Source organism: Nicotiana sylvestris, chromosome 2 (assembly GCF_000393655.2).
Source record: "Nicotiana sylvestris chromosome 2, ASM39365v2, whole genome shotgun sequence".
Lineage (NCBI taxonomy): Eukaryota > Viridiplantae > Streptophyta > Magnoliopsida > Solanales > Solanaceae > Nicotiana > Nicotiana sylvestris.
This window is the reverse complement of record NC_091058.1, coordinates 104944061-104961908: the sequence shown is the minus strand read 5'-3', so window position 1 is coordinate 104961908 and position 17848 is coordinate 104944061. Positions and strand designations below refer to the sequence as shown.

Genomic DNA, 17848 nt, shown 5'->3' with positions numbered 1-17848 from the left:
CCGCCTATGATTGGTGGCGCACTTATGAGATAGACAATCCAGACGAGGCTGCTTCATTGACCTGGACCCAGCTCTCAGATATGTTCATGAGAGAGTTTGTTCCCCAGAGCCTCAGGGACGCATGGTGCGCAGAGTTTGAGCATTTGCGCCAAGGTACTATAACCGTTTCAGAGTATGCTATTCGGTATACCAGATTGGCTAGGCATGCACCGGCCTTGGTTGCTACTATCCGCAAGAGGGTTCGCCGGTTCATTGAGGGTCATATCCTACCCATCATATCTAGCATGGCTCGAGAGTTGGAAATGGACATTCCTTATCAGCAGGTAGTGAGCATTGCTAGGAGGGTCGAGGGTATGCTCGCTAGGGAGCGAGAGGAGAGGGAGGCCAAGAGGTCTCGAGAGTCGAGTCACTGCTCTGGTGCCCGTACCCCAGCGGCAGGTCATCATGACAGGGGATATATGAGTCACTCCGTTCATTCAGCTCTTCCAGCAGCCAGCAGTGCTCCAGCTCCTCCTAGACCTCAGGATCCCTATTATGCACCTCTAGTTTCTAGCGCGCCTCCTGCGCGGGGTGCTTTCAGAGGTCAGTCTAGCAGACCTAGCCCTAGCCAGTCACAACCACCACGTCCTCCCAAAGCTTGTTTCGAGTGTGGTGACACCCGCCATGTGGTGAGGGATTGCCCTAGACTTGGGAGGACTGCACCTCCACAGACTTCTCAGCCACAGCGTGCTCCGCAGAGTTCTCAGGCTATGATCACAGCTCCAGCTGCTACCCCATCTACCCAGCCAGCTAGGGGAAGAGGTCAGGGAGGTAGGGGTTGCCCTCGAGGGGGAGGCCAAGCCAGATACTATGCCCTTCCTGCCCGTACCGAGGTTGTTGCCTCCGATTCTGTCATCACAGGTATTATATTGGTTTGTCACAGAGATGCATCGGTTCTATTCGATCCAGGCTCTACTTACTCTTATGTGTCTTCTTATTTTGCTCCACATTTGGGTATATCTCGGGATTCTTTGAGTTCCCCTGTTTATGTTTCTACTCCTGTGGGAGATTCCCTTGTTGTGGACCGCGTTTATCGATCTTGTTTGGTTGCTCTTAGTGGTTTTGAGACCAGAGCCGATTTATTGTTACTCAGTATGGTTGACTTCGATATTATCTTGGACATGGACTGGTTGTCGCCCCATTATGCTATTCTTGATTGTCACGCGAAACCCGTGACGCTGGCTATGCCAGGTGTACCGTGTGTTGAGTGGAGGGGTACTTTAAATTACACTCCCAGTAGAGTTATTTCTTTTCTTAAAGCTTAGCGTATGGTTGAGAAGGGGTGTGAAGCGTATTTAGCATATGTGAGAGATGTCAGTATTGATACCCCTTCAGTTGATTCAGTTCCAGTAGTACGGGATTTTCCCGATGTGTTCCCAGCTGACCTTTCAGGCATGCCGCCTGATAGAGATATTGATTTTGGCATTGATCTGTTGCCGGGCACTCAGCCCATTTTTATTCCTCCGTATCATATGGCTCCTCCTGAGTTGAAGGAGTTGAAGGATCAGTTATAGGAATTGCTTGATAAGGGTTGTATTCGACCAGTGTTTCACCTTGGGGTGCTCCTTTTTTGTTTGTGAAGAAGAAGGATGGTTCTATGCGTATGTGTATTGATTATCGCCAGCTGAACAAGGTCACAGTAAAGAATTGTTATCCTTTGCCTCGCATTAATGATCTGTTTGACCAGCCTTAGGGCGCACAAGTGTTTTCTAAGATTGATTTGCGCTCAGGTTACCATCAGTTGAAGATTCGGGAGCCAGATATCCCGAAGACTGCTTTCAAGACTCGGTATGGTCATTACGAGTTCCTTGTCATGTCATTTGGGCTGACCAATGCCCCAGCAGCCTTTATGCATTTGATGTACAATGTGTTTCAGTCGTATCTCGACTCGTTCGTCATTATTTTATTGATGGTATTCTGGTGTATTCCTAGAGTCGGGAAGATCATGAGCAGCACTTGAGGATCGTTCTTCAGACTCTGAGAGAGAAGAAGTTATATGCGAAATTCTCAAAATGTGAGTTCTAGTTGGATTCAGTGGCTTTCTTAGGCCACGTGGTATCGAGTGAGGGCATTCGGGTGGATCCGAAGAAGGTAAAGGCGGTGCAGAGTTGGCCCAGACCGTCCTCAGCTACAGAGATTCGCAGTTTCCTTGGTTTGGCGGGTTATTACCGTCGATTTGTTGAGGGGTTTTCCTCTATTGCAGCACCTATGACCAGGTTGACCTAGAAAGGTGCTCCATTTCAATGGACAGAGGAGTGTGAGGCGAGCTTTCAGAAGCTCAAGACAACTTTGACTACAGCCCCAGTTTTGATATTGCCTACTGGTTCGGGGTCATATACGGTCTATTGTGATGCCTCGAGGGTTGGCCTCAGAGCGGTGTTGATGCAGGACGGTAGGGTGATTGCCTACGTGTCCAGACAGTTGAAGGTGCATGAGAAGAACTACCTGTTCACGACCTTGAGTTAACTGCCATTGTTCACGCCCTGAAGATTTGGCGCCATTATTTATACAAGGTTCCCTATAAGATTTATACTGTCCATCGGAGCCTGCAGCATTTGTTCAAGCAAAAGGATCTAAATTTGCACCAGAGAAGGTGGTTGGAGTTGCTAAAGGACTATGATATCACTACTTTGTATCACCTAGGCAAGGCCAATGTGGTGGTTGATGCTTTGAGTCGTCGGGCAGAGAGTTTAGGGAGTTTGGCATATTTACCAGCATCAGAGAGGCCTATGCGATGGATGTTCAGGCCTTAGCCAGCCAGTTTGTGATATTGGATCTTTCGGAGCCCAGTCGGGTTCTAGCTTGCGTGGTTTCTCGGTCTTCCTTATTTGATCGTATCAGGGAGCGGTAGTATGATGAACCCCATTTGCTTGTCCTCAAGGACAAGGTTCAGCACGGTGATGCCAGAAATGTGGCTATTGGAGATGATGGGGTGTTGAGGTTGCAGGGTCGGATTTGTGTACCCAATGTTGATGGGCTGCGAGAGTTGATTCTAGAGGAGGCCCATAGTTCGCGGTATTCCATCCATCCGGGTGCCGCGAAGATGTATCAGGACTTGAGGCAGCACTATTGGTGGAGGCGGATGAAGAAGGATATAGTTGGATTCGTAGCTCGGTGTCTCAACTGTCAGCAAGTGAAGTATGAGCACCAGAGACCAGGTGGGTTGCTTCAGCAGATAGGGATTCCGGAGTGGAAGTTGGAGCGGATCACCATGGACTTTGTAGTCGGACTCCCTCGGACTTTGAAGAAGTTTGATGCTATTTGGGTGATTGTGGATCGGCTGACCAAATCCGCTCATTTTATTCCTATGTGTACCACTTATTCCTCGGAGCGGTTGGCGGGGATTTATATCGGGGAGATTGTTTGTCTGCATGGTATTCCAGTTTCCATCATTTCAGATATAGAGGTACTCAATTCACATCACGGTTATGGATAGTTGTTCAGCATGAGTTAGGTACTCAGGTGGAGTTGAGTACAGCATTTCACCCTCAAACGGACGGACAGTCCGAGCGCACTATTCATATTCTTGAGGATATGCTCCGTGCATGTGTGATTGAGTTTGGAGGATCTTGGGATCGGTTCTTGCCATTGGCGGAGTTTGCTTACAACAATAGCTACCAGTCCAGTATTCAGATGGCACCGTACGAGGCTTTATATGGGAGGCGGTGTATATCCCCGGTAGGTTGGTTTGAGCCGGGTGAGGCCAGATTATTGGGCACAGACTTAGTACAAGATGCTTTGGAGAAGGTTAAGGTGATTCAAGATAGACTCCGTACATCCCAGTCCAGACAGAAGAGTTACGCGGACCGAAAGATTCGTGATGTTTCTTATATGGTTAGAGAGCGGGTTCTGCTTCGGATTTTGCCTATGAAGGGCATTATGAGATTCGGGAAGAAAGGGAAGTTGAGTCCGAGGTTTATTGGCCCTTTTGAGATATTGAGGCGTGTTAGGGAGGTTGCTTACGAGATTTCCTTACCTCCCAGCTTGGCAGGAGTTCATCTGGTATTTCATGTTTCAATGCTCCGGAGGTATCACGGCGATCTATCGCACTTGTTGGATTTTAGTTCAGTCCAGTTGGACAAGGACCTATCTTATATTGAGGAGCTGGTGGCAATACTGGACAGGCAGATTAGGAAGTTGAGGTCAAAGAACATTGCTTCGGTTGAAGGTTCAGTGGCGGGGCCAGCCGGTCGAGGAGGTGACTTGGGAGACCGAGCAGGATATGCGCAGCCGTTACCCTCATCTTTTCACTACTGTAGGTATGTCTCTATGCTCGTTCGAGGACGAACGAATGTTTAAGTGTAGGAGGATGTGACGACCCGGCCGATCGTCTTGAGAATTAATGCCCTGATCCCCTATTAACTGCTTTCCCCAAGTTTATTTCTGCTAATGTGATTTGCCGGGATGTTCGGTTTTGAGTTTCGAAGAGTTTTGGGACACCTAGTCCCTAAATGAGAGCTTAAGTGTTGGAAAATTGAACGTGGTCGGAACAGTGTGAAGACAACCTTGGAATGGAAATCCGATGATTTCGTTAGCTCTTTTGGGTGATTTTTGGGTTGGGAGAATGTCCAGATTGTGTTTTGGAAGTCCATAGCTAAATTAGTCTTGAAATGCCGAAAGTTGAATTTTTGAAGTTTCCGGTCCGATAGTGAGATTTTGATCCGAGGGTCAGAATGGAATTCCGGAAGTTTCAGCAGCTTCGTTATGTCATTTGGGATGTGTGTGCAAAATTTCAGGTCATTCGGACGTGGTTTGGTTAGGTTTTTGATCGAAAGCGTATTTTGAGGAAAAGTGGAGTTCTTAGGCTTAAATCCTTGTCTAATTCGAGTTTCCGATGTTGTTTTGGGTGGTTTAAGGATTTGTACAAGTTTGAATAAGGTATTAGGTGATATTGGTGCTTTTGGTTGAGGTCCCGGAGGCCTCGGGGTGATTTCGGATGGTTGACGGAAGAATTTTGAAGTTGAAGAGTTGCAGATTTTTGTTGCTTCTGGTATTTTTGCATCTGCGGTTTGGGGACCGCAGATGCGGCTTAGGAGACCGGAGAAGCGGAATTTGGGTGTCCGTTCAGTGTCCACAGATGCGGAAGTTCCACCGCAAATGCGGCTTCGCATCTGCGAAAGTAGTATCACAGATGTGGCTCCTGGGCTGTTAAATGAAAGTCGTAGATGCGACATGTAGACCGCAAAAGCGGTCCCAGAGCCGCAAATGCGGAAATCGCTAGGCAGAACATATAAATAGTTGCCTTTGCGAAAATTAGCTATTCTTCCACCATTTTTGTCCGGGTTTGAAGCTTCTAAGAGGGGGTTTTGAGGAAATCAATGGGAAATCACTTGGAGGTAACTTTGTTGACTTTATAACTCGTTTTCATATGATTAAACACCTAATTAATGGTGAGAAATTTGGGGAAAATGGGTAATTAGGGCTTGAGTTTAAGAGGCCTTTAATTGAGGATTTGAGGGGTCATTTGGACTCCGATTTCAGTGTTCTTATTATGTATAGACTCGTAAGAGTACAAGTTTTCTGAAAATATAAATTACACCCGATTCCGAGATGTTGGCCTGAGGGGCATTTTAGTCATTTTATCTAATTTTGCATCTTAGCTTTGAATTAAATCTTAGAATCAGTTGCTTGAGATATTATTTACAATATGCAATTGAATTGAATAGATTTGGGCCATTTGGAGTCGGATACTCGTGGCAAAAGTGTGGTTTCAAGTTGATTTTGAGCCGGTTTGATGTAAGTGGTTTGTCTAACCTTGTGGGGGGGACCTTTCCCCTTAGGATATGATATTTGGTAATTGAATGCCTTGTACGTGAGGCGACGAGCGCGTACCTGAGCTAATTGTTGAAAATCTGGTTTTACTTGAAGTATTTAAATTGAGTTCTTCTTCTTACCTGTTTTACTCTAATTGCAACTTAGCCTGTGATAGTTTAGAGAGGCATGTTTAGTTGACTTATTTGCCTATTAGCTTAAACTGCCTTGATTGTATTTCGTGAAGCATGTTAGGCTAGAATTTATTGTTGCTTGTCATGAGTTTAGCATTTATTCTAATATTCTTGAGTTGTTGTTGTGTGTTTAAATTTGGGACTATGGGAGGGCATCCCGGGAAATCCCCTGCACGTGTTATGATCTGGACTGAGGTGCGGGATACCAAGAGATCCCTGGCACACGTATATATATTGAGGATACCAAGAGATCCTCGGTATACCAAGAGATCCCCGACTTACTTATTGAGGATACCAAGAGATCCCTGGTACATGTATATATATTGAGGATACCAAGAGATCCTCGACTTACCTATTGAGGATACCAAGAGATCCTCAGGATACCAAGAGATCCCTAGTGTATATGGTGAGGATACCAAGAGATCCTCGGGATACTAAGAGATCCCCGGTTATCATCCTTGTGGTGAGCGGTATTTTCTTGTGTTTGCCTTATTTCTGTTTTTCTATTACTGTATCCTTATTATCCTGTTTAGATTCTCGCTGTAGACTCTCATTATACTGTTTCTTCATCCTGTCAATTATTATTTATTTATCTCAGTAGGGCCCTGACCCTCCTCGTCACTACCCAACCGAGGTTAGGCTTGGCACTTTCTGAGTACCGTTGTGGTGTACTCACACCTCTTCTGCGCATGTTTTTCATGTGCAAATCCAGGTACCGCTGATCAGGCCTACTATCGTTGAGAGAGGCGACTGCGTAGAGACTCTGAGGTACATATGTCGCGTCCGCAGACCAAGGAGTCCCTTTCTATTACTGCCTTTTTGTATTTAGCCCTTCTGTACTTTTCTGTTCTTTATTAGAAATTCCGGAGTTAGAGCTATGTAGTATTTCTTTTTTAGCTTGTGATTCATGGGTTTCCGGGTCTTGGATATATGTTTGTAATGAGAGTTAAACATGGTGTATGCTGAGCGGCACATTTATACACTCTCACTGCTTTATTCCTGTTTTAAATTGTTTACTTCCGCAAGTTTAGTTTTTTTTCCGCAAATTAGGCTTACCTAGTCGTAGAGACTAGGTGCCGTCACGATGGTTCATGGAGGGCGAACAGGGGTCGTGACAGATGTATTTGTCATATTTACCATTTAATTGTGGGTGATAGTATGAGAATTTTAAATGTTGAAATTGAAAAGGTTAAAATGGCTCTTAATTTGCTTTTTTATTCAAACCGTAGAAGTAGACTTAGAGAATATTTTAAAAGATGCGATGAATTTGACCTAAGAGAAAGAAAGGTTCCTAAACCTTGTCCAACTAAATGGAATTACATGTATGAAAGTTTAGTTGTTACATACGAATATAGAAACCCCATAAACTCAACGATGCCCATGTAAGTGATAATGATGAGCACCTTACAAATGCGGATTGGGCTAATGTTAAAATGGTTGTAGATTTTTTAGAAAGATTTCATGTTGCTACAAATGAATTTTCTAGGCAATATTATCCGACTATTTCGAACTGTTTAGTTTATCTTGCAGATCTTGCAAATTTGTTTGCTTATTTTTCAGAGGGTGAGGAAATTTATGAAGTAGCTATTGATTCTATGAGAAAGAAATTTAAAAAATATTTTTTTCCTATTTTCCCTATTTATGGTATTGCTGCCTTGTTAAATCCTACTATGAAATTAGGTGGTCCTCAATATTGGTATCGACCTATTTATAATGGTTTAGCACTTGCACCTGAGGAGTTGTCTACCCTTTCGGACGCACATGTCTCAATTAATATAAATGCTCTAACTATTTATAGTGCTTATCAAACTGCACTAGATAATGCTAGACCAGATATTCCAACTCCTTCTTCTTCTAGTTGTCAATCATCTAAAAGAACTACAGGCGTAAGAGCACTTACTGCTTGGACCGAGTTCAGGGGTTCTCAAGGTTGTACCACTACTGATTGTTCACAACTAAATGAGCTTGAAGTTTATTTGTCACAGGGACTTGAGGAAGTGAATTCCGACGGCTCATTTAATCTTTTGGAATGGTGGAAGGACAAAGAAAAATACTTTCCGATCCTTTCAAGGAAGGCCCGAGATATTTTAACCATTCAAGCTTCAACAGTGGCATCGGAGAGTGCTTTCAGTCAAGCAAGACTACAACTTAGTGATTATAGATCGTCTATGAGGGAGAGCTTGGAAAAATCAGTACTTTTCAGAGATTGGATCCGTTCGGAACGAAGAAATTTTTGACTTGCTGAATCACAATCAGAGGTAGACGAAGCTTACGAAGAAATGCTAGCTGAACTTGCGGAGGATGCAGCTTCGCCCGGAAGCGGTGATGAACAAGCTTCTTTCCCGCCACTACCAACGGAAATTCCTCCGAACCTTGATGGATTTATGAAATTTGTAAAAGATACCATGTAAAATTAATATGTAACTTGTATTTTGGCACATCTTGATTAGTTTCTTTTTCTTCTCAATGGTGGTATTATCACCTTGGTTGTGCTCATTCCATTGGGGGTGGAAGCTAAGAAAGATTGGACCATGTTTTCTTAATGTTATAATAATAAAAATTATAACGCATTCCTTTGAGTATCTTTTTACAATATTTTGTGTTTTAAATTTGAATTAAAAAATTTTAAGTCACAATTATATAATATAATTTACAAGAAAATGTCTTAGATAAAAAATTTAAACAAATAAATAGCTCCACAAATAAATAAGCCCATATATATATATATAATTTACAAGAAATTGCCTTAGATAAAAAAAATTAAAAAAAAATAGTCAAGGCCCACTTAGGCCCGTTTAGGACCGGGCCCGACCCACATAGCCTGGGACTATTACTTCACTGTCCCGGTCCCGGTCCGATTACACAAAAGCCCATGAAGCCCGGGTCCATTTAAGCCCAACCCACGAAGTCCGGGCTCACTTAGAACCGGACCGTTTAGGACCGGGCCCTGACCGTTTGCCACCCTTAGGTCCAACCAGCTTCTAGCCTAACTCTCTCCTTTTTTTCAGGCTTTTAGCAAATCACGTAGAAATATTGTAAATTAATTAAATCCTATTCCTATAAAAACTCGAACTCTGCCAGTTTCTAAATGAAAAGAAAATTTATTCCAAATGAAAGGAACGTCTTATTACTCATCAATTTGGAAATAATTATAGAATAAAATATATACACAGTAGAGATATGTACATATAAGTGATAAATAAGTGAAGTTATATACTTTATAATAAAGCATTAATTAATATGACTAAAATAGTTTTGTAATCAAATGTATGAAATAAGTGAGATATATCTCACCGATCATAGAAGTTGATACTTTCAAAAATATTTCTATAATTATTGAAAAGAACAAGAATTAGTTTGAGTGACTATTATACTTTTCAGTATTTTAATGTCTTGGATTAGTATTACGTTATAATTAAAAAAATCCAATGCATTAAATGTTTAACAACATTTAGACCAAATAACTAAAAACAAAAAAATACAAGTAGAAAAGAGTTCTATACACTACATCCTACTATATTATGTAACATAATTACCATATGGCAAGAAAATTTTAGGCTTTTAGCTATGATTTTTATCTTCTATTTACTTTTGCTTGTATAAAATTTTTATTTATAGTACTCTCTAAATAGATTCTAAAAATGGATACTTCACTAAAATAATTAATGGTTTTGATGCTTCGAATTTAAAGCGAAAATTAGATAGTCTATCCAACATACGGGTATAGTACTTTTACAACTTAACATTTTCTTTTGCCCATCACACCTTAAAGTTTGAATGTTTGATCTTAAAGCATTTTTACTAATTCCATACCTATTAGTTCCGCCTCAAACAAATTATAACTGCATTTAGTCTTAACCCATTACTAATAATAATATTATAATTTCGTGAAAATTCAAAAGGAGCAATACTGCTCTTTCAATAGCATTACTTTTAAATTTCATTCTTAAAAATTAGTAAAAAAAAAAAAAAAGCTTTTGGGACTTTCATTTTTTAATGCATGTTGACTACTGCTTCTAGACCAAATATTATATACTAATTGGTGTTTCACGAATTTTGGATAAAACAATGATCAAGTTATTACATTTAAATCTTGCATATTATACAAAAAATTGTTAAAAAATATTAGTAGCGTGTAACACGTATACCAATTCAAAAACACCACAATTTTTGCATTGTTTCTTATTTTTGAAGGATAATCAATCAATTTTAAGTCAGGGTAAATGTAGATAAACGTATCACTTGCAACTAATAGCTAAAAGATTTTAAACTACACAAATGTACTATCACATAAATTTGTTTATCTCATAATTTTAAGAAAAGTATATTTAAGTCCTTTTTTGTGGTAATAAATGTAAAACATTACCATAACAATTAAATTGATACACCTAAAGAGCACCTAAAGCTCAAGCCATCTTTTCGGAATGGTGCTTGAGTCATCTAGGCCTCAACTGGACAACTAGTTTCATAATCTCTGTATTAACACTTGACATTCTCGAGCTCTTTTTGTACCTTGTATCGTATCTAGTTCATGCTTAGTTTCCTTCTATATATGTTCTTTAACAAAACTTCTATTTACATTAATGTTCCTAAACTGCTTCCAATTCCTAGTCTGCCATGTGTAGTATATCATAGCTCCCCAGACTGCCATGATCAACTCCTTTTTCATTTGTCTCCAATGCCTTCGTTTGATCCGTCTTATTGTTTGTGTTGCCTCATGCCTCTGTAGCTGAATTCCTAGCCATGGTGGCAACTCTCTCCTTACTTCAGTAACGCATGAACACTCAGAAAGTAAATGATTTTGAGTTTCAGTCAGCTCCCCCGGTCCCCCCCCCCCCCACCTAAACAATATGCATCTTCAGTTACTAGCACGTGTAGCTTGAGTCTTTCATTGGTCAGTAGCCTCTCTTGGTTTGCTAACCAAACTATGTGTAACGATCCGATCGGTTGTTTTACTTTTTAAATACCTGTTTTCCTTATTAAAACTTTCCGTATGTGCTTTTACTATTTTATGACTTGCGGGGATGATTGATTTGGGTTTGGAAGGGCTCGGATTGAAATCGGAACACTTAGTTCCTTAATAGTGGCCAAAGATGATCAAGTTTGACTTGATTCAATATTTTGAGTAAACGACCTCGGAACCGGAATTTGATGGTTTCAATAGGTTTGTATGATAATTTTGAACTTGGGCGTATGTTCGGATCATGTTTCGAGTGATCCTGGTGTGTTTCGACGCTTAATGTTGAAAGTTGGTTCATTTAAGGTTTTCTAGTTCATTAAATTTAATTTGGAGTAGACTTTGGTATTGTCGAGGTCCGTTTAGGATTCCAATACTGGGAATAGTTTCGTATGGCGATTTATGACTTGTACACAAAATTTGGTGTCATTCCGAATAGTCTTAAGTATGATTCGGCGCGTTCGGAGCTAGTTGAGAAGTTTGAAGTTCATAAGTTGATTCAATTTGATTTTGGGGTGCGATTCTAAGTTCCGTTGTTTTACGAGTTCTAAAGGTTCGAGCATGTCCGTATTATGTTTATGGACTTGTTGGTTCAGTTGGACAGGATCCCGGATGGCTCGGGTGTGTTTCGAACCGCCCGGAGCTAAGTCCAAAACTGTTGATATGCTGGTTCTGGTTTCCTTATTCGCGAACACGGAGGTTGTCTCGCGTTCGCGTAGAAGGAATTGGGGGGGGGGGGCTGGACAATTTACCCTATGCGTTCACGATCAACAGGCCATGTTCGCAAAGCTTCAGCACCTGTGACCTTCACGTTCGCGATGACCATGTCGCATTTGCGTAAAAGGGTTAAAGGGCCAGGGGTCAGTGGGTCGTTGCCCTTTGCGTTCGCGATTGCGAGGACCCTGTTGCGTTCACGATAAAGGTTTTCAGGACTTAGGCCATTTTCTCTCATTTTCATTTCTCTTCGCCGATTTTGGAGCTTTTTGGAGAGGGGTTTTCACCTAGCTATTGAAGGTAAGTAATTTCTATACAATGTAAATTAAATACATAGATTATGGGTAGATTTTAACATGTAAAACGTGAAAATTTTAGGAGTTTGTTGAAAAACCTAGATTTTGACAAAAATGGGATTAGATCACGAAAATGGTTATGAAATTGAGTAAAAATTACATATTTATGTTCGTGAGGTTATCTGTAACAATTATTTACAAAAAAATTTGAAATCCGAGCACGTGGGCTCGGGGGTGAATTTTAAAAACCTTCCAAATTGGGTTGGGAAATTACTTAATAGTTAAATTATGAACTTTTGAGCAAATATTAATTAGTTTGTACAACCTTTGGCTAGTTTCGGATTGCTCGGCCATGATTTGAGGCTTTTAGTGTAATTTGTGGACCGTGAAGTGGACTTGGAAATGAGGTAAGTCTCTTGTCTAACCTTGTAAGAGGGAATGAATCTCATAGGTGTTTAAATTGTTATTTGCTACTAATTGTGGGTGCTACGTATGCACGAAGTGATGAGAGTCCGTGCGTAGCTAAAGTTCATGTTATGTCCAGGTAGACATAGGAAATTATTATGCAATTACTTACACTATTTGAACTCAACTTGCTAGTTTAATTGCTTGTATTAATAAGTAAAATTTGATTAAAGATCATATTAATGTGACGACCCGGCCGGTCATCTTAAGAATTTACGCCCCGATCCCCTATTAACTGCTTTCCCCGAATTTATTTCTGCTATTTTGATTTGCCGGGATGTTCGATTTTGAGTTTCGGAGTGTTTTGGGACACTTAGTCCCTAAATGAGAGCTTAAGCATTAGAAAGTTGGCCGTAGTCAGAACAGTGTGAAGACGGCCTCAGAATGGAAATCTGATGGTTCCGTTAGCTCCGTTGGGTGATTTCGGGCTTAGGGGCGTGATTAGATTGTGTTTTGGAGGTCCGTAGCTAATTTAGGCTTGGAATACCGAAAGTTGAATTTTTGAAGTTTACGATTCGATAGTGAGATTTTGATCCGAGAGTCGGAATGGAATTCCGGAAGTTGGAGTAGCTCCGTAGTATTGAATGTGACGTGTGTGCAAAATTTCAGGTCATTCGGACGAGGTTTGATAGACGTTTTGATCGAAAGCGTATTTTTTTAGAGTTTTTGGAATTTTAGGCTTGAATCCGATGAAAATAGGTGTTTTGATGTTGTTTTGACCGTTCCGAAGGTTGGAACAAGTTTTAGTGATGTTTTAGGATTGGTTGGCATGTTTGGTTGAGGTCCCGGGGGCCTCGGGTGAGTTTCGGATGCTCAACGGACCAATTTTGGACTTGGAAAGATTGCAAATTTTCTATTGTTGTGTTGCAGAGAAAACATTCATCGCGTTCGCGAGGGGGTCTCGCGTTCGCATAGAGCATCTGGGAGAAACAACTGAAATGTGCTTCGCATTCGCGAAGGTAAGAACCCGTTGGCCTTCTCGTTCGCGACATGGTCTTCGCGTTCGCGTAGGGTCTGCCAATGTAAGCTACGGGTTCGCGAGTGGACCTCGCGTTCGCGAAAGAGGAAATTGGCCGGCAGGACTTTTGTGCATCGCGTTCGCTATAGTAGCTTCGTGTCCGCGGAGAAGAACGCGTCTGGGCAGATACGAGAGGCTACAAGAGACGTCTGTACTTATCTACGAGAGGCTATGTACCGTTAGGAAAATTCCACTTCATTTGAATTCTATGTCGTGCGAGATTTTTTATGTCACAATTCTAAACTTCTATCTTCTATTCTCTCACCGGTGGTGAGGACACGCGCTACCAGAGATAATCAGGCAGCCGCGCCCCTGCGAGAGTCGCCAGAAGTTGGGGCCGGGGTAGAGGCCGAGGATGCGCACGCGGTGCAGCCAAAGCACCCACGCCAGCTGCTACCGAGAAGCCATCAGTAGTTACAGCTAGAGCCCAGACACCGGATACGCCTACTACTACTACTACTCCAGCACTTCAGGAGATCTTAACACAGTAACTAAGCATGTTTGGTACATTGGTTCAGGCAGGGTTGATTCAGGTTGTACCAACTACTTCACAGATCGGGGGAGGGACCAAGACTTCCACCACCCCCACTCCAGAGTAGCGAGATCCTATTGTTCAAGTACCAGGTGTCATGGCGACACAGCTTGTGGTCCCAATTCAGTGGGTAGTGAGGACCTCTCGCCGAGTAGAGGACAGGTGGGTCCAGGAGAGAGAGGACAGACGAGGTCAGGAGAAAGAGTATAGGGAAGTGAGGAAACCTCGTAGACTGGAGAGAACCACTTGTCCTTATTTTGAAGGAAGAGTATGGCATGGTAGAGGTTTTGTGGGTCAGTCAGCTCAGTTTGCATCTCAGATTTCACATAGTGTTTCAGGTGTTCAAGGATCTTGAAGTACCCGTACCGCACAGTTTCCACTACCACGTCCTCCCAGAGCTTGTTTTGAGTATGGTGACACACGCCATGCGGTAAGGGATTACCCTGGACTTGGGAGGAGTGCACCTCCACAGGCTTCTCAGCCATAGCGCGCTCCACAGAGTTCTCAGGCTATGATCACAGCACCAGTTGCTACCCCACCTGCTCAGCCAGCTAGAGGGGAAGGCCAGGCCAGATATTATGCCCTTCCTGCCTGTACCGAGGTTGTTGCCTCCGATTCTGTCATCACAGGTATTGTACTGGTTTGTCACAGAAATGCATCGGTTCTATTCGATCCAGGCTTCACTTATTCTTATGTGCCTTCTTATTTTGCTCCGCACTTGGGTGTACCTCGGGATTCCTTGAGTTCCCTTGTTCATGTTTCTACTCCTGTGGGAGATTCTCTTGTTGTAGACCACGTTTATCGGTCGTGTTTGATTGCTCATAGTGATTTTGAGACCAGAGCCAATTTGTTATTGCTCAGCATGGTAGATTTCGATGTTATTTTGGGCATGGACTGGTTGTCGCCCCATTATGCTATTCTTGATTGTCACGCCGAAACCGTGACGCTGGCTATGCCAGGCGTGCCGCGTGTTGATTGGAGAGTTACTTTAGATCTCACTCCCAGTAGAGTTATTTCTTTTCTTAAAGCTCAGCGTATGGTTGAGAAGGGGTATGACTCGTATTTAGCTTATGTGAGAGATGTCAGTATTGATACCCCTTCAGTTGATTCAGTCCCAGTAGTACGGGATTTTCCCGATGTGTTTCCAGCTGATCTTCTAGGCATGCCGCCTGATAGAGATATTGATTTTGGCATTGATCTATTGCCGGGCACTCAGCCCATTTCTATTCCTCTGTATCGTATGGCTCCTCCTGAGTTGAAGGAATTAAAGGATCAGTTACAGGAATTGCTTGATAAGGGTTTTATTCGGCCCAGTGTATCGCCTTGGGGTGCTCCTGTCTTATTTGTGAAGAAAAAGGATGGTTCTATGCGTATGTGTATTGATTATCGCTAGTTGAACAAAGTGACAGTTAAGAACCGCTATCCTTTACCTCGTATTGATGATCTGTTTGACCGGCTTCAAGGCGCACGGGTGTTTTCTAAGATTGATTTGCGCTCAGGTTACCATCAGTTAAAGATTCGGGAGCCAGATATCCCGAAGACTGCTTTCAAGACTCGGTACGGTCATTACGAGTTCATTGTTATGTCATTTGGGATGACCAATGCCCTAGCAGCCTTTATGCATCTGATGCACAGTGTATTTCGGCCGTATCTTGACTCGTTCATCATTGTCTTTATTGATGATATTCTAGTGTATTCCCGGAGTCGGGAAGATCATGAGCAGCACCTGAGGATTGTGCTTCAGACTCTGAGAGAGAAGAAGTTATATGTTAAGTTCTCGAAATGTGAATTTTGGTTGGATTCAGTGGCATTCTTAGGCCACGTGGTATCGAGTGAGGGCATTCAGGTGGATCCGAAGAAAATAGAGGTCGTGTAGAGTTGGCCCAGACTATCCTCAGCTACAGAGATCCGCAGTTTCCTTGGTTTGGCGGGTTACTACCGTCGTTTTGTGGAGGGGTTTTCATCGATTGCAGCCCCCATGACCAGGTTGACCCAAAAGGGTGCTCCATTTCAGTGGACGGAGGAGTGTGAGGCGAGCTTTCAGAAGCTCAAGACAGCTTTGATCATAGCCCCAATTTTGATACTACCTACAAGTTCGGGGTCTTATACGGTCTATTGTGATGCCTCGAGGGTTGGCCTCGGAGCGGTGTTGATGCAAGACGGTAGGGTGATTGCCTACGCGTCCAGACAATTGAAGATACATGAGAATAATTACCCTGTTCACGACCTTGAGTTAGCTGCCATTGTTCACGCCCTGAAGATTTGGCGCCATTATTTATACGGGGTTCCCTGTGAAATTCATACTGACCATCGGAGCTTGCAGCACCTGTTCAAGCAAAAGGATCTAAATTTGCACTAGAGGAGGTGGTTAGAGTTGATGAAGGACTGTGATATCACTATTTTGTATCACCCGGGCAAGGCCAATGTGGTGGCCGATGCTTTGAGTCGTCGGGCGGAGAGTTTGGGGAGTTTGGCTTATTTACCCGCATCGGAGAGGCCTATGGCGATGGATATTCAGGCCTTAGCCAGCCAGTTTGTGAGATTGGATCATTCGGATCCCAGTCGGGTTCTAGCTTGTGTGGTTTCTCGGTCTTCCTTATTTGATCGTATCAGGGAGCGGCAGTATGATGACAACCTCAATACCCAGAAAATATTTTAGTTTGCCCAGGTCCTTAGTCTGAAAGTGTTGAGAGAGATGTTGCTTCAATTTAGTAATATCATCCTCATCATTGCCGGTAATAACAATATCATCAACATAAACCACCAGATAAATACGGAGACTCGAAGCAGAGTGCCGATAAAACATAGAGTGATCAGCTTCACTCCGAGTCATGCCAAACTCCTGGATAAATGTGCTGAACTTACCAAACCAGGCTCGAGGAGACTGCTTTAGACCATAAAGTGATCGGCGCAAGCGACATACAAGGCCACGAGACTCCCCCTGAGCAACAAACCTAGGTGGTTGCTTCATATAAACTTCATCCTCAAGGTCACCGTGTAAAGGCATTCTTAATGTCCAGCTGATAGAGAGGCCAATGGCGAACAGCAGCCATGGATAGAAAAATGCGGACTGATGCTACCTTAGCCACGGGAGAGAAGGTATCACTGTAATCGAGCCCAAATATCTGAGTATATCCCTTGGCAACAAGACGGGCCTTAAGGCGATCAATCTTGCCATCCGGACCAACCTTAACTGCATATACCCAGTGACAAACAATAGTAGACTTGCCTGAAGGAAGAGGAACGAGCTCCCAAGTACCACTTGTATGTAAAGCAGACATCTCGTCAGTCATAGCATGTCGCCATCTTGGATGAGACAATGCTTCACCTGTAAACTTAGGGATAGAAACAGAGGACAAAGAAGATATAAAAGCATAATAGGGTGATGACAAACGATAATAACTTAAACCGACATAATGGGGATTAGGATTAAGGGTGGTCCATATACCTTTCCGAAGTACAATCAGTGTACTAGGAAGAGACAAGTCCACAGTAGGAGCATGGTCAGGTTCAGGACGTGAATCAGTTAGGCCTGATGCTGGGTACGGACGACGATGATATGTCAAGAGTGGTGTTCCTGTGGCGAGGAGTCTAGGAGGAGCCACACTAGACTCCCCAACGGTTGGAATGGGTAAGACTTCTGTGGCGGAAGGTGAAGGAGGAGCTATAGTAAACTCCTTAAAGGTCGGTATAGGTAAGACCTCAGATATATCAAGGTGGTCAGAATGGTCAGAAGAGGTAAAAAAAGGTTTAGACTCAAAAAATGTGACGTCAGATGACATAAATTACCTACGAAGATCAGTTGAGTAACAACGATATCCCTTCTGAACACGAGAATAACCAAGGAAGACACACTTGAGAGCACGAGGAGCTAACTTATCT

The 17848-nt window shown here is 42.8% G+C and overlaps 1 protein-coding gene across 1 annotated transcript; it reads left to right on the top strand.

Annotated features, from left to right (window-relative positions):
• The first annotated feature begins 7417 nt into the window (after window positions 1-7417).
• On the top strand, window positions 7418-8221 carry LOC138885358 (zinc finger BED domain-containing protein RICESLEEPER 4-like). The gene has a single exon (XM_070166302.1). The coding sequence runs from the start codon at window positions 7418-7420 to the stop codon at window positions 8219-8221; it is 804 nt and encodes a 267-aa protein (XP_070022403.1).
• Window positions 8222-17848: the final 9627 nt, after the last annotated feature.

Coding starts and splice junctions, on each gene's coding strand:
- LOC138885358 (XM_070166302.1), top strand. CDS start 7,418: ATGGTTGTAGATTTTTTAGAAAGATTTCATGTTGCTACAAATGAATTT.